This window comes from Conger conger, chromosome 2 (assembly GCF_963514075.1).
Source record: "Conger conger chromosome 2, fConCon1.1, whole genome shotgun sequence".
Taxonomy (NCBI): domain Eukaryota; kingdom Metazoa; phylum Chordata; class Actinopteri; order Anguilliformes; family Congridae; genus Conger; species Conger conger.
The window spans coordinates 73,617,055-73,639,554 of NC_083761.1; the positions used below are offsets into that span (position 1 = coordinate 73,617,055).

The 22,500-nt window shown below is 52.4% G+C and overlaps 2 protein-coding genes across 4 annotated transcripts in view; one reads left to right on the forward strand and one right to left on the reverse strand.

The window, feature by feature from the left end:
• smurf2 (SMAD specific E3 ubiquitin protein ligase 2) overlaps window positions 1-17,498 on the forward strand; it is a 70,551-nt gene extending 53,053 nt beyond the window's left edge. The window contains exons 11-20 of the mRNA XM_061229320.1: window positions 319-381; window positions 8,813-9,017; window positions 10,688-10,791; window positions 11,049-11,163; window positions 11,652-11,830; window positions 12,752-12,889; window positions 13,136-13,256; window positions 13,350-13,551; window positions 14,244-14,319; window positions 14,851-17,498. Coding sequence (XP_061085304.1) covers window positions 319-381; window positions 8,813-9,017; window positions 10,688-10,791; window positions 11,049-11,163; window positions 11,652-11,830; window positions 12,752-12,889; window positions 13,136-13,256; window positions 13,350-13,551; window positions 14,244-14,319; window positions 14,851-14,950 — 1,303 coding nt within the window. The 3' untranslated portion in view covers window positions 14,951-17,498. The remainder of the gene's footprint in view (window positions 1-318; window positions 382-8,812; window positions 9,018-10,687; window positions 10,792-11,048; window positions 11,164-11,651; window positions 11,831-12,751; window positions 12,890-13,135; window positions 13,257-13,349; window positions 13,552-14,243; window positions 14,320-14,850) is intronic.
• Window positions 17,442-22,500, reverse strand: part of LOC133118955 (centrosomal protein of 95 kDa-like) — a 20,080-nt gene continuing 15,021 nt past the window's right edge. For all 3 annotated transcript variants that reach the window (XM_061229292.1, XM_061229301.1, XM_061229309.1), the window contains 8 exons: window positions 22,261-22,353; window positions 21,974-22,133; window positions 21,325-21,488; window positions 20,856-20,930; window positions 20,602-20,754; window positions 19,378-19,524; window positions 19,004-19,075; window positions 17,442-18,359 (listed from right to left, as the gene is read on the reverse strand). In XM_061229292.1, the coding sequence (XP_061085276.1) occupies window positions 18,183-18,359; window positions 19,004-19,075; window positions 19,378-19,524; window positions 20,602-20,754; window positions 20,856-20,930; window positions 21,325-21,488; window positions 21,974-22,133; window positions 22,261-22,353 (1,041 nt within the window). In that variant the 3' untranslated portion in view covers window positions 17,442-18,182. The remainder of the gene's footprint in view (window positions 18,360-19,003; window positions 19,076-19,377; window positions 19,525-20,601; window positions 20,755-20,855; window positions 20,931-21,324; window positions 21,489-21,973; window positions 22,134-22,260; window positions 22,354-22,500) is intronic.

Genomic DNA, 22,500 nt, shown 5'->3' on the forward strand with positions numbered 1-22,500 from the left:
CTGAGCCAACTAAGAGGAGCAACCAGAAGCTGGGGTTTACACTTTTTGGGAGTATTTCACGGGTTCCAATACACCAGACAAGCTCGGTAAAGCAGAGAAAACTATGTGAATCCAAAACAATTATGTCTGACCCAGGTCTGCTTTCACTGGGAGTGCCTGACACTTGAGTCTAACTACCCAGCCTGATCCTTCTGGATGCTCCGTTCTCAGCTGCGTTCTCTCTCTCTTTCTCTTTCTCTTTCTTTCTTTCCTCTTTCTTTCTCTTTCTCTTTCTCTGGCTCCATCTGTAAATGCGTTCTCTCCCCTGTGTGTTTGCAGCAGCCCGACTCCGAACCCTAATGGCTCCCGCGTTGGCATCGAGAGCCAGAACAGCAACTTCAGGTAACCCCCCCTTCTCCACCATATCACAAAACAAGGTGTGGCACAATGTTTATACCACAGCTAGAGCACCGCCATCGTGAGGTGCGCCCATCTGTGGTGCTGCCCCTTACAGACCCACACACAGTCCATCTAGCCTCGTGCCGTCTGAACATACCTGCTAGTGTGTTGAACAGGGAGGCCTGTAGCGTAGTGGTTAAGGTAAATGACTGGGGGACACAAGGTCAGTGGTTCTAATCCTGGTGTAGCCACAATAAGATCCGCACAGCCGTTGGGCCCTTAACCCTGCATTGCTCCAGGGGAGGATTGTCTCCTGCTTAGTCTAATTAACTGTACGTCGCTCTGGATAAGAGCGTCTGCCAAATGCCAATAATGTAATGTAATGTAATGTAACAGTACTTACTAAGGCTCTCAACTGAAGCTCAGGTTAATATCACATGGAAAGAATAGCTGTGGTGCATGGATGACCCCCGTGGTCTTGGATTGAATCCACACCGTCGCGGTGTTGACCGTGGCCAGTAGCACCATCGGGTGATGACGAGCTATCAGAAATGGCGTTACCCAGGGTTCAGCGGGGTTCAGTCGTCTACGAGTCCGTGTTCCGACGCTCTCCAGAGAGCTCCACTGGCCAATCGGGTACCTGCGTACTGTGTGTCAAAGCCGCATATGAAAGGTCTTCCTCTGATTCCACTCTGCAAGCTCAGCCGTTGTCTACAACGTGAGAAGAACCAGGCTGGCAACACCGCAGGATTCAGAGGAGGGCCGTGGACGTCTCCGGTCCTGAATTGGCAGCGGGGTTCACACATGAACACTGCTGCGGTTGCAAAATAGTTGGCCAGTTCAAAAGAGGGTGGGAATCTGGCATGTTCAGCCCCACACCAAATTTAGGGGGGGAAAAAAAAAAGAAGGGGGCTGTGGTATTTGCTGGAGACTCCCTCTTGCAGTGAGTGTAATACACATGACGTCTGGCTCTTTGGGCTGAGTTAAAGGGAGTGTGCTGAGGAAGCTGATGGAGGAGGAATAGAGGAAAAGAGTGAGAGAGGGAGGAACAAGCATGTGATGGAATAAATGAGTGCAGAAGAGAGGGAGGCAGAGGGAGGGGAGGAGTGACTGAGTGAGCGTGCAGGAGGGAAGAAGAGAAAGGAAAAGAAGGACTGAGTGAGAGCACAGGAGGGAGAGAGGGAGTGAAGGAGTGAGAGAGGAGGAGTAGACATGAGGGAGTTGGTGTTTCTGCTTTGAGAGTGTTACATAAGTTACCTACTGTGTTGAGTATTTGTTAGGTAGTTGTCCGCTGTGTTGGGTGTAAGTTTGTTATGTAGCTGTCTGCTGTGTTGGGTGTAAGTTTGTTATGTAGCTGTCTGCTGTGTTGGGTTGCATGTGAATGCGAGACTTCCTTTCATTGGGCTGAGTGGTTTCTCTCTGCTCCGGAAATTGTTGCCTGGAAGTGGAGATTTGATTTCTCTTCCTTGTTGCTCAAAGAATGTGCTCATTTTTTTCTCCTTTTTCCTAAAAATCTGAAAGAATCTCTTACAATAACACAGTCTGTCGCGGCATGTGCATTTGTAAAATGGGCACTGATTCTAACCATATGTGTGAAATATGATTTAAGCAGGCCCCAGAATGATGTGCAGCATTATTGAAAAGCCTTAGTGATTCAATCAGATCAGATCACTCACGTTGACATTTTAGTTAGTTTTTATCTGGTAGTGTAGTGACAGTTTTACGAGCTGTGCTTTGTGCCTGGTGTAGCTGTAGTCTCCAGCCGGTGGAGGTAATGGGAGCTGTAGTCTCCAGCCGGTGGAGGGTAATGGGAGCTGTAGTCTCCAGCTGGTGGAGGGTAATGGGAGCTGTAGTCTCCAGCTGGTGGAGGGTAATGGGAGCTGTAGTCTCCAGCCGGTGGAGGGTAATGGGAGCTGTAGTCTCCAGCTGGTGGAGGGTAATGGGAGCTGTAGTCTCCAGCCGGTGGAGGGTAATGGGAGCTGTAGTCTCCAGCCGGTGGAGGGTAATGGGAGCTGTAGTCTCCAGCCGGTGGAGGGTAATGGAAGCTGTAGTCTCCAGCCGGTGGAGGGTAATGGGAGCTGTAGTCTCCAGCCGGTGGAGGGTAATGGAAGCTGTAGTCTCCAGCCGGTTGAGGTAATGGGAGCTGTAGTCTCCAGCCGGTTGAGGTAATGGGAGCTGTAGTCTCCAGCTGGTGGAGGGTAATGGGAGCTGTAGTCTCCAGCCGGTGGAGGGTAATGGGAGCTGTAGTCTCCAGCCGGTGGAGGGTAATGGGAACTGTAGTCTCCAGCCGGTGGAGGGTAATGGGAACTGTAGTCTCAGGTGTAGAGGATAAGTGGTTGGTGTTAAACTGAGCCTCTGTGGGTTTGGCCTCAGGCTCTTTTGGCAGACTGTGTGCCGTTACCATGGTGAAACGGCGTTTCCCCCGTTTCCTCTGACTGCACCTGGGCTGTTATCAGTGATCCGCCGTGAGGGAAGGAGGGGGCAGTGGGGCTGGAGGGGGCCCCAGCAAGGGGTGGCAGGGTGATCGAGCTGGGACGGGTTCCCCTGCTCTAGACGCAGCCCCCTGCCCACAGACCGCGCTGCGTTCATCCGTGGCGGGAATAACGCCGTGACGTAGAGTCGTTACCGCCAGACCGTTTCAGAAACAAGGGAACATGACTTTTATAGCCGCTTATTACCCCTTTTCTTCACCACCGTGTGTGCTAAAGGTGGGGCATGTTATTGGAAAAGAAAGTGGGCAAGAGGGATCCGCATTCAGTTTAAACCAACACTGTGAAACGAGCTGCTTGATGAAAAAACATAAGCATGATGTTTGTGGTCGTCACCAGTTTAGACCTGGTTTGTGTCACGTGAGGCTTTCCGCATACAGGTTTCAGTGCAGACGGTGACATGACATGTCCCGGGTCATTTTCAGTGCAGACGGTGACATGTCCCGGGTCATTTTCACTGTACATGCCCCCCCCCCTTGTGCGTGCTCCTTCCAAAACCTGGCAGCAGCACAGTCAGATTTATGGGTTATTTCGATATTTAGGGGAATGGGGACATTATTTGATTGTTGAAGGGCTTTGTGTAGGAACCATAAACAATGATTACAAACCGACAACAAGCACGTAAACATGCAGAGTGAATCCAGATGGGCGACAGAGGGAGAGAGGGAAAGGGAGAGAGGGAGAGAGGGACGGGGGGAGATGGATACGGAGACGGAGGACGAGCATGTCGTCGCGGGGTGCTGCGCTGAGCGGCAGGGGTGCCTGCCCAATCGGAGCGCACCAATCCGAGCGTCGCCCAATGAGCTTTCCCGACTGGGGAAACCTATCAGAGGAGGCCTTCCGTCAACACATCTGTCTTTCATCAGGACAGGGATTTCAGAAATTCCGCCTGACACCCTGATCCCAGAAGTTTGATAAATGTTTTTTGGTGGGCTGTTGTGTTTTTATTTATTTATTTATTTATTTATTTATTTATGTAACGAGGGGAGGATCTGGGCGTAATGTGTAACAGCCGGCGCGTTCGTGCCTCAGACCCGCCTCGTTAGGCTGCCAGCTGCGCGGAGGTAACGCAGGTCTCACTCAGACCTGCACGTGAAGGCGAGGTTTGGGGCTGTGCGCGCAGGAAGCACGACGTGTGCAGAGCCTCCAGTCTGAGAGCGCTCATCCGGGGCAGCCTGCTCCTGCGGGCGCTGACACTGAGATGGAGGGAGGGAGGGAGAGAGGGAGAGAGGGAGAGAGAGAGAGAGAGAGAGAGAGAGAGAGAGAGAAGAGAGAGAGAGAAGAGAGAGAGAGAGAGAGAGAGATGAAGAGAGAGAGAGAGAGAGAGAGAGAGAGAGAGAGAGAGAGAGAGAGAGAGAGAGAGAGAGCATACCAGACAGGGAGGGAGGAGGAGGAGGAGAAGAGGGGGAGGGAGGAGAAGAAGGAGTGGGGGTGTTTGATTTTCAGGTGAAAGTGCAGAGAGAGCCATTCTGTGTCGAGTGTGCCTCTCTCTGTCGTCCTCTGTGCCTGGGTGCAGTGGCAGGCCTCTCCCCACCCCCCTCCCCTCCCCGCCCCGCCCCCGCTAGTCTAGTCTGCAGGAAATGAAGGATTGCAGGACCCTGCAGGGCCGGGGGACGGCAGGATGTGGTCACTTAGTGCAGCCAGACAGCGCCTCCGTCTCTCCCCGCAACCTCACCCCACCCCCCAGCCCACCGCCTCTAAAGCTGGCCCATCACCATCCCTCCACTGCAGCCCCCCCTACAACCCCCCTACCCCCCCAACCCCCGCCTCTAAAGCTGGCCCATCACTCCCTCTGCACTGCAACCCCCCTACAACCCCCCCACCCCCCCAACCCCCGCCTCTAAAGCTGGCCCATCACCACCCCTCTACTGCAGCCCCCCTACAACCCCCCCAACCCCCGCCTCTAAAGCTGGCCCATCACCACCCCTCCACTGCAGCCCCCCTACAACCCCCCCACCCCCCCAACCCCCGCCTCTAAAGCTGGCCCATCACCACCCCTCCACTGCAGGCCCCCCTACCCCCCCCAACCCCCGCCTCTAAAGCTGGCCCATCACTCCCACTGCACTGCAGCCCCCCTACAACCCCCCTACCCCCCAAACCCCCGCCTCTAAAGCTGGCCCATCACTCCCTCTGCACTGCAGCCCCCCTACAACCCCCTACTCCCGCCTCTAAAGCTGTCCCATCCACTGCAGCCCCCCTACAGAACCCCCCCCCCCCCCCCCTTTGTGACTGTCCCTCACCCCAGCAGCTCCCGTGCTCTGTCCTCAGGGGCCCAGAGATCTGCAGGAACCCTAACCCTAACTCAGTCTGCCTTTCCCCTCTCACCCTAATACACACCTCTCTATAGAGAAGGGCTCTGTGCACCTAACCCAACACACCTAGGCCTTATTTATCTCACACGTTAATGTGCATATTTGCTTTGTGGTGTCAGTTGTGTTGAGTTACATTCTCCCTCTAAATCCAGGTGGCCACGTCAGGCGAAGGCCATGTGACTTTCCTCCATGTTCTCTCTCTCTCTCTCTCTCTCTCTCTCTCTCTCTCTCTCTGAGTGGCAGTGTGCACGTTCACTTTTCCAGCTGCGCAGGAGTGATAATCTCTCTGGATTAAGAGCTCTTTCCCGCTCCTCCCCCTCTCCCTCCACCCCTCCTGCACCTCCGGTATCCCCTTTCCCAAAAGCTGTGCGCTTCAGCTCTTAAAAAGGAGGTAGGATTCAAGCCCGCTGATTCAGCAGCTATTTTCTGAGGAGGAACATTTGTGTGTAAACAAGTTACAACAATGGACTGTGAGGCACTCAGGGACGTCGAGCAGATTGTATGTGCATCTGCACAAAAGCACAGTCTGCTTCTGCAGTCCTCTTCTCTTTGATTGCTCAGTTTACTTTTCTGAGCACCCCACACACACACGCACGCACGTACACACATGCACACACATGCACACGCATACATACAGCCCACCTCACCTGCAGCAGACTGGTGCACAGCAGAGAGTGGAACACAGAAGGACACACAAACGCAGAGGGAAGGACACATAGACACACACACACACACACACACACACACAGAAAAGCAGGGGGAAGGACACACACACACACACACACACAGACGCAGACGCAGGGGAAGGACACACACACAGAAGCAGGGGGAAGGACACACGGACACACAGACGCAGAGGAAGGACACACATAGACGCAGGGGAAGGACACAGACGCAGGGGAAGGACACCCAGACACAGACGCAGAGGAAGGACAGACAGACACACAGACGCAGGGGGAAGGACACACAGACGCAGGGGAAGGACACACGCAGAGGAAGGACACAGACACACAGGCACAGAGGAAGGATACACAGACGCAGGGGGAAGGACACAGTGACTCCCCCAGCGACAGACTCAGACTGCCTGCCTTTTCTCTTTTCATAGCACACCTTTGAGGAAACGCTGAAACAACAGACTGAGTGTTGAGCCCGGAGACGCGTACCTGCTGTTTGCACCACATGCGTCAGCTCGTTCAATAGGCCATTGAGTTCAGCACACAATATTTTCCTCAAATCAGGGGGCTATTTAAATTGTTGAGTCTGACCTATAGCAGTGAGAAACGCTGACACAGTGAGGCTCAGTGAGGACCAGCCAGTCTCTCCTCTGGCAGACGTGGGTTTCACTGGGGCGACGCTCCCTAATAACGTCTGCTGCCCCCCGGAGCAGATTCAGTGGCAGGAGGGCTGAGGACGCCTGAAGCCCATCAGTGCGCACACACACACACACACACACACACACACACACACACACACACACACACACACACACACTCAGAGACACTCACACACACACACACACACACACACACACACACACTCAGAGACACTCACACACACACACACACACACACACACTCAGAGACACTCACACACACACACAGAGACACACATACACACACACACACACACACACACACTCAGACACACATACACACACACACACACACACACACACACATACACACACACACTCAGAGACACTCACACACACACACACACACACACACACACACTCATAGACACACACTCACACACACAGAGACACACATACACACACACACACACACACACACTCAGACACACATACACACACACACACACACACACACACACACACACACACAGCCCATTGTGGACGGCAGCACAGTGCAGTGATTATAACCCCGCTCCGGAGGCTAGCACACCCGCTGTTCCCGCTAAGTGCAAAAGGCCAGTGTGTAAGCAATACCCCAGCCCTCATTTTCATAAAGGACCTTTTGATTTCCCTCAAGCCATGGAGTGTGTCCGCCCTTCGACAATCATCCCCCCCCCCCCCCCTCCCCTCCCAGCGATCCGTCGCCATGTCACAGACGCTCCTATGTGGCCGTTGGTCGGCCGTGTTTCGGGTCAGCAGTTCATGTTCTGTCTGCGCTGCGCATCGCAAGCTTCGTCATTTACTTACATTTTTAGAGCCCGGGTTGTACTCATGATGGACTGCAGACTGGCAGTAAAACTTTCTCAAAGCTGTGAAAATGAGAGAGAGCCAGTGCATCGATGGTCAGTCTGGAGGCATTTCAATAGTTCTTGAAAACCCATGACACTGACCAGTGTTTGAGTGGGTTTAATTACAGTGTCCTCTGCAAGTTTTAAAAAAAATGCTTTGTTAACAGTGCTCCGGGTTTCGAGCCAAGCAAAACTCTCTTCGGTTTTCTTAAAGAATACTTTTTTTTCTTCTTTTTTTTTTTTCCCCTCCCAGAATTGGTTTTAAACCCAACGCTACCCTCACTTTGACATGGAAGGGACCCAGCGGCTGCCAATAAAATAAATGGCTGCTGACTTAATTATACAGGGTTGCTGTTAAAACACTGAAGCCGTTCTGTTTTCAGATCCAAATATAACAGGCTGTCCCAGTGAGTACAGAGAGAGGGTGGGAATGTTCCGCCCGATCCCAGACTTGAGGGGTCCTGGATTCACCTTTGTTCCCTCCGAGGGGGCCCGGTGTTCCCGCGGAGCCAGGGGCCCGGTTGCTGCAGTGTAGCTCTGGGAGCTCTGTGATTCACACTCGTGGAAACTCTTTCTGTAAACGGCGTTGGTTCTGGGGACCACCCAGGCCCCGGCCGGGCCGCTGGGCGTGACGCGGGCAGGGCTGGTGTGCTCCGGGGGGGGGGGACGTGAAGGTGCCCCGGGATGGGCGTTTTGTTTGAGGAGTCTGCCAGGGCGCCGTGGGCCAGGGCAGGCTGGCGGAGGCGCAGCCGGCGTGGCTGCTCCAGTCGATTTGAGCGGCGGCCTGACGCAGTGGCGCCACCAGCGTCATGCCGCTCTCCTTTAAACGGCACTGCCCCGGTCTCTGGAGAACGTCTCCGTCACACGTCACGTCTGCTGTTTGGGATTCGGTTATGAAGCACCTGGCCTGATGTGTCGAGTTTCTCTTGTAAAAGAAGGCAGCGGTATGGTTTCTGCCTGCCGCACACGGGTAGTGGTTGTTAGTGGTTGTTGCCGGTTGTTGCAGATGTTTAGCGGTGGTTGTTGGTGGTTGTTTGCGGTTGTTGGTGATTGTTGTTGTTGGCGGTTGTTGTTAGCGGTTGTTGGTTGTTGTTGATGGTTGTTGTGGTTGTTGGTTGTTGTTGGCAGTTGTTGTTGGTTGTTGTCGGTTGTTGTGGTTGTTGGTTGTTGTGGTTGTTGGTTGTTGTTGGCAGTTGTTAGCGGTTGTTGGTTGTTGTTGGCGGTTGTTGTTGTTGTTGGCAGTTGTTGTTAGCGGTTGTTGTTGGCAGTTGTTGTCTGTTGTTGTCGGTTGTTGTGGTTGCTGGTTGTTGTTGGCGGTTGTTGTGGTTGCTGGTTGTTGTTGTCGGTTGTTGTGGTTGCTGGTTGTTGTTGGCAGTTGTTAGCGTTGATTAGCGGTGAGAAGCTAACGTCCCGGGTGTCCCGTTCCTCCAGCCGTCCGAACCAGCTGAAGGAGCAGCAGCCGCCCCAGCAGGTCCTGTCCCCCAGCCAGCTGCCCGAGGAGGCCGAGTGCCTGACCGTGCCCAAGTACAAGCGGGACCTGGTGCAGAAGCTGAAGATCCTGCGGCAGGAGCTGTCCCAGCAGCAGCCTCAGGCGGGCCACTGCCGCATCGAGGTGTGCCGAGAGGAGATCTTCGAGGTGAGCGTCAACGCACACGCGTGTGCACGCAAGCACACGCTCACACACACACACACTCACACATACACACACACACACTCACACACACACACACGTATGTTATCAACAATAAACCACACACATGAAAACGTGCTTGAAAACTATGGGTGGGCTCCAAGCTCTACCAGGTATTTGTAATACCTCACAAATCATTGGCCGTGCCTGGTTTATATAATTCAGAAGGATTTAGAAGTAGAGAAGGATATGAGAGTGTACCTATTTAGCACTACTACCTTTAAAAAGGCCTGGACACTAATGGGGGACACTATTAGTGGGGCTAATGGTCCATCATATTTATTAGGGGTGTAAATATTATATTAATGTGTCTGCATGAGGGTCAGCCACCTGCATGATACTCTGGTCCATTTGTCATGAGAGAGTAGAGATCTTATTTTATATGTGAAAAAAATACGTTTACTGTGTGAGTGTGGTATGTATTGTAATGGATTGTGTGCTTTTGAGGCATGTAGCACATACTAGGTCAGTAGTCTGCTGATAGACCAGCCTGTCTGGAGTGGAGGCGTAAGCGTGCATATGGCAGCTGTCCTGCTGCAGGGCCACACACCGGGCCTGGTGGACAGGAACACGCACCGTGTCATCCTGGGGAACATGGCTGCCTCGGGGCAGCAGCACCTGAAAGAGGCCCGGCCCTCCTCCTCTCTGTTCTGGGCAGGAGGAGGACATTCTTTCTGCATGATTTCAGCAGCGAAAGGGGGAGGCGGGGAGCCTGGGCCAGACATAACTTCATAACTTCACAGGACAAGCTGAGCTATAAAAAATATTACTTCATCCAACTGCCGGGGGAGGGGCCGATCTGGCCCTTTGTGTGTTCTGCGGAGGAAAAGTTAAAAATGTTTTGTGATCGGGAATGTCGGAGTCGGGGCCCAGGAACCCCTAGCCCAAACAGTCCCGGCCCAGCCACTCCGCGGAATGCGCCGGAATGCTTTAGGTCTGTCGCCGGAATCCCATTATTAGGAACAAATGTCATGTGTTGGTCTAATGAGCAGGAGACTGTGCGCACGGCTGGGTGTGAGGATGTGGTTAGCAGACGGTAACTGCTCATATCTGGGGAACCTCTCTAAATGTCATTCATGAGGTAGTGGCAGACCCTCCTGGCTGTAATAGGGCTGTTTTTAGAGCTAGGTTTTTAGAGCTCTGTGCTTTTTTTTCTTTCTTTTTTTTTTTTCTTTCTTTTTCTTTTTCTTTCTGGAAGTGGGCTGAATAGAGAAGTCTTATGTAATTTTTTCACATGTTAAAGGGAAACACACTTGACTGGCCCGAGACATTCCTGCTGCTTTCCCAGCACCGGCCGAGTCGCGCGGGCCGGGGGAGAGAGAGCGGCAGATTACAGAACTGACACGCAAATCTGCTGCGCCTTCAGGGCCCCCGGGGGCCGTTAATGCGGCCGCCTGCCGAAACTGTTGTTTTAACACGAGCCCCCCGGTTCTCGGGAAGCGCTCCCAGATAGAGCGAGCGTGTGTGAGAAACGGCGAGCCTGCACCACCGTGGGGCTGCTGCTGTGTCTGCTCCTCCGTGGCTGAGCCTCAGACGCTAACCCCGACGTCTTATTTGAAGTGTTTTTCCCTCTGCCATGCTTCCTGCTGTAAGGCTGCGCCCTGTTCCCTCTTCAGGAGTCCTACCGCCAGGTGATGAAGATGAGGCCGAAGGACCTGTGGAAGAGACTGATGGTGAAGTTCAGGGGCGAGGAGGGGCTGGACTACGGAGGAGTGGCCAGGTACGCTGCCAGCGTCTTCCACAGCTTAAATGGTCTGTGAAAAAAACACTCCAGATTCCCCTCGGATAAGATCTGCAGAAAGGAATCCGGGGAAGGGACTCTTCCCCCTCGTGGCAGCTATGTGCTACTGCGCCCGTTTAGTCCTGTTCCAGGCCAGACTCCTGCGGTCAGAAAGCAGGCAGAGGGGGTCCTGTGTGAGGTGTGGCTGCGGGGGTTGGTGTGTTTCAGCGGTGTTTGTCCATTCCTTCTCCACGCAGAGAGTGGCTGTATCTGCTGTCCCACGAGATGCTGAACCCTTACTACGGGCTGTTCCAGTACTCACGCGATGACATCTACACCCTGCAGATCAACCCAGACTCCGCCGTCAATCCGGTAAGCCGGGGGCCGGGGGCCGGGGGCCAGGGGCCAGGGCCGAGGCCTGACGCGCCCTTCGCCACGGGCCCTTCCCTGCGCTCTGCTGTAGTTTCGGTGGATTTAGCAACATCTGTGGTCATTGGCTGTCACATAGGTTTGTTCTAACACTCCAAATACCAGGATTCCATTCGAAACAAAGCTATTAATTAGCAGCACATCAAGTGTTTATTTTTATTTGTTTTTTCTTGTAACGTAATCCAGCGGTAGCGTATTTCGGGAAAGAAGACTGCCTAGTGGCAATGGCGTCTGACGCGGTAATATTAAGCAACATGTCAAACCTAATTTTAAAGACGTCTTTTGGATCTTTGACACTTGCTCTTCCGGGTTAAATACAGACGCGTGTAGAACCATGGAGTTGAGAAAACGTCCGCACCGTTTTAGTGATGTCCCCTGTGAGTGACGGGCGCTGTGGTGGGTGACCGCGTCCCTTTCCCTGCCCCCCCCAGGAGCACCTGTCCTATTTCCACTTCGTGGGCCGCATCATGGGCATGGCGGTGTTCCACGGCCACTACATCGACGGCGGCTTCACCCTGCCCTTCTACAAGCAGCTGCTGGGGAAGCCCATCACCCTGGATGACATGGAGGCAGTGGACCCAGACCTGCACAAGAGCCTGGTCTGGATCCTGTAAGCACGCTCTCTCTCTCATAAACACGCACGCACGCACGCACGCACGCACGCACGCACGCAAACACACATCTACACACACACATACACTCTCTCTCTCATAAACACACACACACACACACATATACATACATATACACATATACATATACACTCTCTCTCTCATAAACACACACTCACACACACACACACATATACATACATATACACATATACATACACTCTCTCTCTCATACACACACACACAGTGGACCCAGACCTGCACAAGAGCCTGGTCTGGATCCTGTAAGCACGCTCTCTCTCATAAACACACACACGCACACGCACATACACACGCACACACACGTACACATACACATGCGCATACACACGCACACACATACACATACACACGCACACACATACACATACACACATATACACACGCACACACACACGTACACATACATACACACACACACACATACACACTCACGCTCACGCTCACAAGCGCACACTCAAACAAAGCGCTTGTATTGTAAAATTTGACGGCAGTTTTTATTCTTGGCCATGAAGTGCGTTTATGGTCCTGATGGAGCATTGGGTTTTATAGTGATAACCCTCATTAACTCTGGCTGCTGCTGCTCAGTGCTGTTGTCCTGCGAGGTCTCTCTTCATTATGGCTGTGTGCTCAGTCAGCAGTGTGTCTCAGCTCTGCTTGTGTGCGCTCCAGCGCAGCCGATGAAGCTTCATATTACGGGTGGACCGTACGACCATTTCCCACCGTCACCGGTCCTGTTTCAGCCACGATACACACGCCTTTCCACACAGACTGAAGAGCGTTGTCATGGGCATGGGCGTGGGACAGCACAGTAACATGGAAAAACGTCCATTTCTCACCGGGTTTATCCGACCAGCGTCACCGCCTGTGTGTGTTTCTAGGGACAACGACATCACGGGGGTGCTGGACCACACCTTCTGCGTGGAGCACAACGCGTACGGCGAGATCATCCAGCACGAGCTCAAGCCCAACGGCAAGAGCATCCCCGTGAGCGAGGACACCAAGAAGGAGTACGTGAGGTGAGGGTCCCGGCCGCCGCCCCGCCCGCTGTACCGCCCCCCAGAGGGCACCGTGAGCCCTAACCCTGCCCCTGACCCTAACCCACACCGTGCCCCTGCCCCCCTAACCCACACCGTGCCCCTGCCCCCCTAACCCACACCGTGCCCCTGCCCCCCTAACCCCCACCCCCTGACTCTAATCTGCAAGCCCGCAGGTTAACCCTGACCCCTGACCCCTGACCCTGACCCCCACGTGTGTGTCCTCAGACTCTACGTGAACTGGAGGTTCCTGCACGGCATCGAGGCGCAGTTCCTGGCTCTGCAGAAGGGCTTCAACGAGGTCATCCCCCAGCACCTGCTCAAGTCCTTCGACGAGAAGGAGCTGGAGGTAGGCTTCCACCCCGCCCCGCGGTCAAGGAGGGGTCCGTTACAGAGGCTGTCGCTCGCCCTAACACCCCCTGTCTCCCCCCCTGCCCCCCAGCTCATCGTGTGCGGCCTGGGCAAGATCGACATCAACGACTGGAAGTCCAACACGCGGCTGAAGCACTGCACGCCCGACAGCAACATCGTCAAGTGGTTCTGGAAGGCGGTGGAGTCGTACGACGAGGAGCGCCGGGCGCGGCTGCTGCAGTTCGTCACCGGCTCGTCCCGCGTCCCACTGCAGGGCTTCAAGGCGCTGCAAGGTACCCCTCCACCTCCCCCAAACCTCCCCCTAAACCTGCCCTAAACCTGCCCTAAACCTGCCCCAAACCTCCCCCAAACCTCCCCCAAACCTGCCCTAAACCTGTCCTAAACCTGCCCTAAACCTGCCCCAAACCTCCCCCAAACCTGCCCTCCACCTCCCCCAAACCTGCCCTAAACCTGCCCTAAACCTGCCCCAAACCTGCCCTAAACCTGTCCTAAACCTGCCCTAAACCTCCCCCAAACCTGCCCTCCACCTCCCCCAAACCTGCCCTAAACCTGCCCTAAACCTCCCCCAAACCTGTCCTAAACCTCCCCCAAACCTGCCCTAAACCTCCCCTAAACCTCCCCCAAACCTGCCCTAAACCTCCCCCAAACCTGCCCTAAACCTCCCCCAAACCTGCCCCAAACCTCCCCTAAACCTGCCCTAAACCTCCCCTCTGTCCCCGCCGGGATACCCTCAGGTATGGGCCACAGTCGGGTTCTCTGTGCAGGTCTTCAGCTCGAACCTGCTCCAGTGTCCTGGCTCAGCCTCAGACTAAGCCAAGGCAGACTGGACCACACGCAGGACACTGTGTGGCCTCTCAGCGCCTGTTAGCCCCCGTCTGCGCGGGTCCGCCCACCCCACTGAGCAGCCTCAGCTTAGGTGTTGAAGGCTGTGGAGTGACTCTGCGTGTCTGTGTTTGGCCTACAGGTGCTGCAGGGCCCCGTCTCTTCACCATCCATCAGATCGACGCCAGCACCAACAACCTGCCCAAAGCCCACACCTGGTGAGTCTGAGCCCCGCCTCCCGCCCGCCCGTCACGCCATGGCAACCGGCTGAGGCACTGAGTTCCATTAGCAAGTCATTTTTACAGCAGCGATCCCTCCCTCTCTGTACCCCTCGTGTAAAGTGAGAGGCCTTGTGTTACGTCTTAAGGCACATAATATTAAACATAATATGAAATAATATTAACACATAATATTAAACTCAGAATAATGTACAGTATCAGTGTCTCCATTGACATTGCTGCAGTAAGGCCAGATGAAGGTGATTTTAAATGAAATGGGTAGAAATTGCGCTTTGAGGAAGTGAGCTGACAGAAGCAGAAGGGAACGTTCCAGCGTATTCTCACTGGGCTGCTGAAGGTCGCTGCTCTGAAGGAGATGTGCGTTTGAGCCGTTTTCCTGTCTGTGTGCGTGTGGCTGTGGTATTCCGTCCTGGGGATTTAAGCGTTCTGAGCGGGGGCATAAATCTATTTTTTTCGGGGAAACGGAAAACGGTTGCTGGCCATGGTCTCACGCCATCTCCTCCCTTCCAGCTTCAACCGGATCGACATTCCGCCGTACGAGAACTACGACAAGCTGTACGACAAGCTGCTGACGGCCATCGAGGAAACGTGCGGCTTCGCCGTGGAGTGAGGGAGGGGCTGGGGTTCACCCCGCCCCCGGGGAGGAGCTTCCACAGTCCAGCAGCACTGACACCACACCGAGGCCCTGCCCCCATCCTACCTTTTTTTTTTTAATTACGATTTCCTTTTTCAGCTGCTAAAAGACTTGATAATAACTTACATTGGAACCTGCAAAGGATGCTGGCTTTTTTAAAACATTTTATTTACAACATTAAAAAGACTGTTCTATGTAGTGTTTCCTCATTTACTAAGCAAAACACAAATCCACGAGGGGGAACGCGGCAGCAGAGGGTAGGAGTAGTAGTGCTACTGTCACCCCGGAGGCTTTCGTCACCCCGGACACTCAGAAACCCGGGACCGGGGAGGCCACGTGCCCTCGCCTTGCGGGGGGGCACCAGACTCGAGGTGCGGCACTCTCCTCTAAGCCCTCCAGACACACGGCGACCATCGCTGTCCGCCCACCGCTGTCCGCCCACTTCACACCCGGAGACGCCCCGCAGGCCTGCCAGCCGCGCTCGTGCGACAAGAGAAAGAAAAAACGCTTTCGTTATTTTTATATCAGATGAGAAAATAAAACTATAAAAATAGAATTATTCCAGAATTCTAAACTGCATCTTAGAAATTCCTCCTTTTTTAATGCTCAAAGTATTAATGTTTAAATTATAGACTATTTGTGAACGAGTTAAGCTTGAATGAAGTCGATGTTTTCGTGATGGACGAACCGGAAACCTTTTAAAGCCACTCTCCAAACAGGAAGTTGAGAGTTGAGACAGGAAGCGCATCGTTGTGAAAACAGACTCTCCTGCACCGCCCTCAGAGTGCCATAGGTTAACCGCTTGACCGGCCGGTAGGTTAATTTAATGATGTCATCATGTATATTTGCATATTGGTGTGGTATTCATTTGCATTTTGCAGACTTCTCACCCCCCTCCGAGCCCAAAAAGGACGCTACACCTATCGATCGTCCTCGCAGAGAGCATCGGCTCGGCGAACGCGTTGCATAACCACTCCATCGGACCTGAAGATAGACATCCGTTCAGTTGGGGTGGGAATTTGGGTTCTATCCTCAGGTGCCTTCTTGCCCATAGGAAATGCAATCCAGGGAAGATTTCTGTGCTTTCAAACTGACATCCACTTAAGAAGGCAGGAGTTTTCCTCGCGGCTCTTGAGCACTTTACAAACGTGTCGGGGGCGGGAGGTGCTTACGTCATATTAGTTTCTAAATAACGCGTAACACATTATACACAAACCATACTGCATTGGAAATATATACCTGTAATTTTCGAGTATATATATATTTAAAAATATATATATTTTGTATATGGCTTGTCTTTTCTGTCCTTTTAACATACCAGTATATCACAGACCTCACAGTCACGTTCTCAGGTGATGTATCTTTTTTGCGTTTTTTTTTGTGCGTGTGTAAAGCTGACATGCGACGAGACCGATGTACACCCCTCTTAAGAAAGCATGTCTCAGAAACACCGAGGAACTGCCATTCTCAAGTCTAACCTGTGACCCTCTCCCATAAGTCACTCAGAATAGCCCTCTGATTTGGGGGACTGAGGTCAAGATTTAATGGCATAAACCCTTTCATACACTCACCCCAAACACAGCTCTGCAAGTACGGACTTTTTAAACAATATTTATTTTTTAGCTTTTTTTTTTTTTTGCCCTGTAAACTCGTGTGTTGATTCATAAGTTTTTTTTGAATGTTTAATGCTGCCTGTCTATAGCAATCTATTATGACCATGGACTGTTCTTAAAGTTTGCATACACACAAAATTAATTCATTTTGTTTCGTTTTTGCCAGTGTGTATGCAAAATTTAAAATATTTAGCCTCTGGATAAAGAAAAATAAGTATCCCGAGATGGTGCTTTGTACAGTATAGGATATTGTTCATATGCGGATCACAGAACCTTTAATTTATCTTTTAACTTAAAAAAAATAAAAAGGAAAAAAATTGTTTGCACACCTACAGACTTAAGTTGCGCAAAACTTGGCAACTTCCATTTATTTACCAAATAGTTTATCGACTGATTGACTCCTATATAGCAACCCGCCCACCCCCGTGTCCAGTGCACACACCGTCCTCTGCCCCGCCTCTGCCCCACACTACACCAGTGCGCATCGCTAACGCTCCGTTCCCATCCACACACGCCTTCCAGCGCCAGGAGAGCTGCTCCCGTATCGAGTCAGTTCGGAAGACACAGCCTGTTGCTTCATGTAGCATGCTCCACTAGCAGAACTATATCTATAGCTGACTGGTGCAATTTGTTGTACTGAATACACTATCGTTTGTTTTGTATGTTTGTGTGTGTGCAATTGGTTCTGATTAAATTTCTGTTGTCCTGAATTTACACCCCCCCCCCCCCCCCCCATATTTCCATTCGCTTGTATTTATTACCGTGTGTTTAGCATTCACACCAGCTGTTCTGTGAGCTTCATTACACATGTATGATAAAACATTTTGAAAAAAAAAAGATCTTGTACCCATGCAGAAGATGAGCAATAAACTCTATGCTGTTTGCACCTCACAGCATAATGTTTAATATAACACGGTGTTCAGGTCTTATTTCCACAGATGGACCGAGGGGGAGGGATGCCTTTGGGAGAAGTCATTGGACGGATTTCATAAGGTTGTGAAATGGTTTTCAATCTGATTCATGCCATGGCGTGACAGCACAGTACATTACAGCGTCATTCATGCTCTTAAACTACAGTCGTTTTTCTGTACAGTATAAATTACAGCCGTAAATCAACACTTCCACTGTACGTGGTGAAGCAGGATCCTTTACAGGTTTCAGTTTATTAGCGCCCCCTAGTGACCAAAATGCACAACACCGTAGGATAGTTTTAATAATCCAAAACCCTGAATTCAGATTTAATAAATAATTTAAGACCTGGTTTTGCTTTCAGCAATCATTTAACAGTGTTTAAGACGTTAGGAAGATAAAAATCCAGCATGTAGTTAAAATTTTAGATTTAGAAAAAAAGGAAAAAAAAATTAGAAAAAAAAAATTCTTCCATCTAAACTTCCTCATTATTAGTGTCGCATCCTCGTGTGGTCCAGGTTTCATGGTCCCCCGTCTTTGTCTTCTTAGAACATAAAATAAAATGACATTACTAAATTGCACAAATGGAAGTCTGTTTTGGAGAAGAGGAGCCGTTGGAGAGGAGTCCCTCGTGCGGCGTCCAGCAGCGGAACGCTCCGGAAGGCTGCGCGTTCGGGCCGCGGGCCTCAGGGCAGATGGCTGGCGCTGTACTGGAATGAAGCCATCTTCACTTTCCCCCGCAGCCGCTCGGCCTCCAGGTCCCAGAAGTAGTCGTCGTCGTCGTTCTGGATGATGATCTTCTGCAGCTCGCCGATCTCCCTCTCCATTTTGCTGCGTAGCTCCCGCTTCATCTTCTGAAGCGCCTGGGGGGGGGGGGCAGAGGCGCGGTTCGCTCGTGATTATGACCGGATTAAGGCCGCTTCATAATAACTCCGCTGTTATGATGACGGTTTATTTGAGTTGGGGCCAGACACAAACACACCGACAAACTGAACAAACAATCACGCCTTGCACCGTAGTGTGTACAGTTCACACTCCTTGTCAACACTGTTCCATGTTAAAGCTGTTATTAAGTGTTTTAATAGGAGCCACCATAACCACTGTTTAATAAGAGCTACCATAGCCACTGTTTAATAAGAGCTACCATAGCCACTGTTTAATAAGAGCTACCATAGCCACTGTTTAATAAAAGCTACCATAGCCACTGTTGAATAGGTGCTACCATAGCCACTGTTTAATAAGAGCTACCATAGCCACTGTTGAATAGGTGCTACCATATCCACTGTTTAATAAGAGCTACCATAGCCACTGTTTAATAAGAGCTACCATAGCCACTTTAATAAGAGCTACCATATCCACTGTTTAATAGGTGCTACCATATCCACTGTTTAATAGGTGCTACCATATCCACTGTTTAATAGGTGCTACCATGTCCACTGTTTAGTAGGTGCTACCCCATAGCCACTCAGTTCACAGCACACAGCCTGCTTCGTGCCACCATACTTGCCTTCTCTTGGGCCTTCTTCCTCATTTGGATTTCTCTTCTTTCTTGCGCAAGAGTTTCAGCCAACAGTGAAAACTGGAAGTGACGACAGAGGACAGATGCGATTCTGACTTTCGCACACGATTCAAATTCATCTGAATGTTACACACCTCCAAATCTACATCCGCATACTCTTAATCACGCCAAAGCATCTCAATGCAATACTTTCAATACAAAAACACTCGAGTGGATAATACAAAATCCCCCATCACAGAAACTCTGAAACTAAACTAGTTAGCAGAAATGTGCTTTAAACGCAAGCCATCAAAACAGCAGTTTAAATCCAAGGACTGGTCTCGCAGCAGTCCCAGAGAGTGGGCAGGGCAGTGGGCCGGTACCTGGTCCTTGTAGTAGTTCTCCATGGACTCCAGCTCGTCCCTGTGTTTGCGCTGGTGCTCCTGCCGCACCTCCTTGGCGTAGGCCCGCTCCTCTCTAAAACGCTCCTTCTGCAGCTCCAGGCCCTCCTCAAAGATCTGCTTAAACATCTGCACAGACACACGCCCCCAGCCATTACAGTCAAGGGCTCTCCAAGCCACAAACCCTGCGTTATATGTACCCTGTTACAGCTACACATACTCCCCAGCGCTGAAGCCAATTGCGTTCTGTAATAAGTGGGTAGCCTAGCGGCCTCGTGGCTATGGTGTTTGACTGGGACCTGGACGGTTGGTATTTCAAGCCCCAGTGTAACCACTAGATCAGTGTAGCTGTTGGCCCCTTGTGGGGCGGCCTGTAGCGTAGTGGTTAAGGTAAATGACTGGGACACGCAAGGTCGGTGGTTCTAATCCCGGTGTAGCCACAATAACATGTGCACAGCCGTTGGATAAGAGCGTCTGCCAAATGCCAATAATGTAATGTAATGTTGAAGCAAGGCCCTTAACCACACATTGGCCCCTGCTCTAATCAATGTAAGTGACATTAGTTATTTAGCTGACGCTGTTTAGCGTGAGAGCGGGGTCATGCGTGTTTAGCTTGTTTAGCGTGAGAGCAGGGTTGTGTGTGTTTAGCGTGTTTAGCGTGAGAGCAGGGTTGTGTGTGTTTAGCGTGTTTAGCGTGAGAGCAGGGTTGTGTGTGTTTAGCGTGAGAGCAGGGTTGTGTGTGTTTAGCTTGTTTAGCGTGAGAGCAGGGTCATGCGTGTTTAGCGTGAGAGCAGGGTTGTGTGTGTTTAGCGTGTTTAGCGTGAGAGCAGGGTTGTGTGTGTTTAGCGTGTTTAGCGTGAGAGCGGGGTTGTGTGTGTTTGGCGTGTTTAGCGTGAGAGCAGGGTTGTGTGTGTTTAGCGTGTTTAGCGTGAGAGCAGGGTTGTGTGTGTTTAGCGTGTTTAGCGTGAGAGCAGGGTCGTGTGTGTTTAGCGTGAGAGCAGGGCGTGCGTGTTTAGCGTGAGAGCAGGGTTGTGTGTGTTTAGCGTGTTTAGCGTGTGAGCAGGGTTGTGTGTGTTTAGCGTGTTTAGCGTGAGAGCAGGGTCATGCGTGTTTAGCGTGAGAGCAGGGTTGTGTGTGTTTAGCGTTTTTAGCGTGTGAGCGGGGTCATGTGTGTTTAGCGTGTTTAGCGCGCGCTGGGGAGCTCACCCTCTCCTCTCGAGTGCGGGCCCTCATCATGCGCGCGCGCATCTGCACGTGGTATTCGCTGTAGTACTTCTTGGCGCGGGCGATCTGCCGCCTCTGCTCCTTCAGCTTGTTCTGGGCCGACTTCTGCTGCTGGATCCGCTCCTTAACGTCCCTCTGGAGCGGGAGGGAGAGGGAGAGGGAGAGGAGGTGACCGTCTGACACGCAGAGCGGTGCACGCTGGGAGACGGAGGCGGCTGGGGCGCAGCCGGACTCACCAGCCGGTGGTTGTGCTCCTGCTCTTTCCGGATGATCTCCACCAGGAGGTCGTGTCTCCTCTGCGCCTCCTCCACCTGCAAAGAAAAGAGGACTCACTGAATGAGCCACTTCACTCAACCGTCACCACAAGGCTACAGAATCCACTACACGCCACGCTATTGGACACACAAACGATGACATCACAGTCACTACACAGGGAACAGGATACAACTACAGGCAGCACACTACAGAGGTGCCACACTCACAGAAGGTCAAATAATGGCAGAAGGGTCACAAAACAAACTGCATACTAACAGTATCTGAACAGCCTCCGAATCAGACACCAGAGTGGCAGCACAGAGCGAATGGCAAGAGAACAGAAGATGACCATGCGAGTTGAGAACTGAAAAAGAGCAAAGGAAAGGAAAAAGAACAGGTGGACAGACTGGTAACTAAAAGAAGGGCTTTTTCTTGTCACAGCGCCCCCACCTGGCTGGTCAGTTTGTTGCGGGTGTGGTGGTTGCCGACGGCTGCCAGGTGGTCCACCTGTTTGAGCTGCTTCTTCCACATGCGTGTGAGCGTGTGCGGGGAGAGCTGCAGGTGGGGGAACTCCTCCAACAGCAGCGGAAGCAGGTCATTGTCCTTTACCTTCACTGCAACACACACACGCACAGACACGTACACACACGCACACACACGCGCACACACGCACACACACGCACACACACGCACACACACACACACACACACACAGACAGAGACACACAGACAGACACACACAGACAGACACACACACGCACACACACACACAGACACACACAAACACACACAGACACACACACACACAGACAGAGACACACACACACACACACACACACACAGACACCCACAGACACACAGAGACACACAGAGACACACACAGACACACACAGACACACACAGACACACACAGACACACACACACACACAGACAGAGACACACAGACACACAGACACACACACACACAGACACACACAGACACACACACACACACACAGACACACACAGACACACACAGACACACAGCGTCTCAGTACAGAGGAGCAGCTTGTTATGCTAAGTGCCTCCAGCTCTGATTGGAGGACAGGGAGGACTTACTCAGCGCAGGTTTGCGGGGCAGCGTCCTCGCCCTGTTCGGGGTGTGGTGCCTCGCCCGGGAGGGGCGCTGTTGGCTTGCGGCTTTGGGGCCGAAGGCCTGGGACGGCTTGGGCGTGCGGGGGGGGACATCTTTCTGGACGGCCTCTCTGTACTCCCTCTCCTGGAAGGGGCAGAAAGGGGTGGGGTGAGAGGCAGCCCCGCTGCTGACCGGAGGAGCCCTGGAGGGGCCCCGGAGGAGCCCTGGAAGAGACCCGGAGGAGCCCTGGAAGAGACCCGGAGGCCCTTACCGTTCCCTGCAGCCTGCCTCGCTCCATGGCCATGTCCAGACGCTCCTGCTCCTCCAGTCTCTTCAGCTCGTCCTCATAGGCCCTGCCCACCACCTGGAGAACAGCACACAGCTCAGCCCCCCCCGCCAATCAACTGCCCGGCTCCTCCCACTGCTGTGCGCTTCAGACGGAAGCCAGTGACAGCGCTGACACCACGGCCAATGGCAGCACTGCATTGTATTACTACACTGAACAAAATAA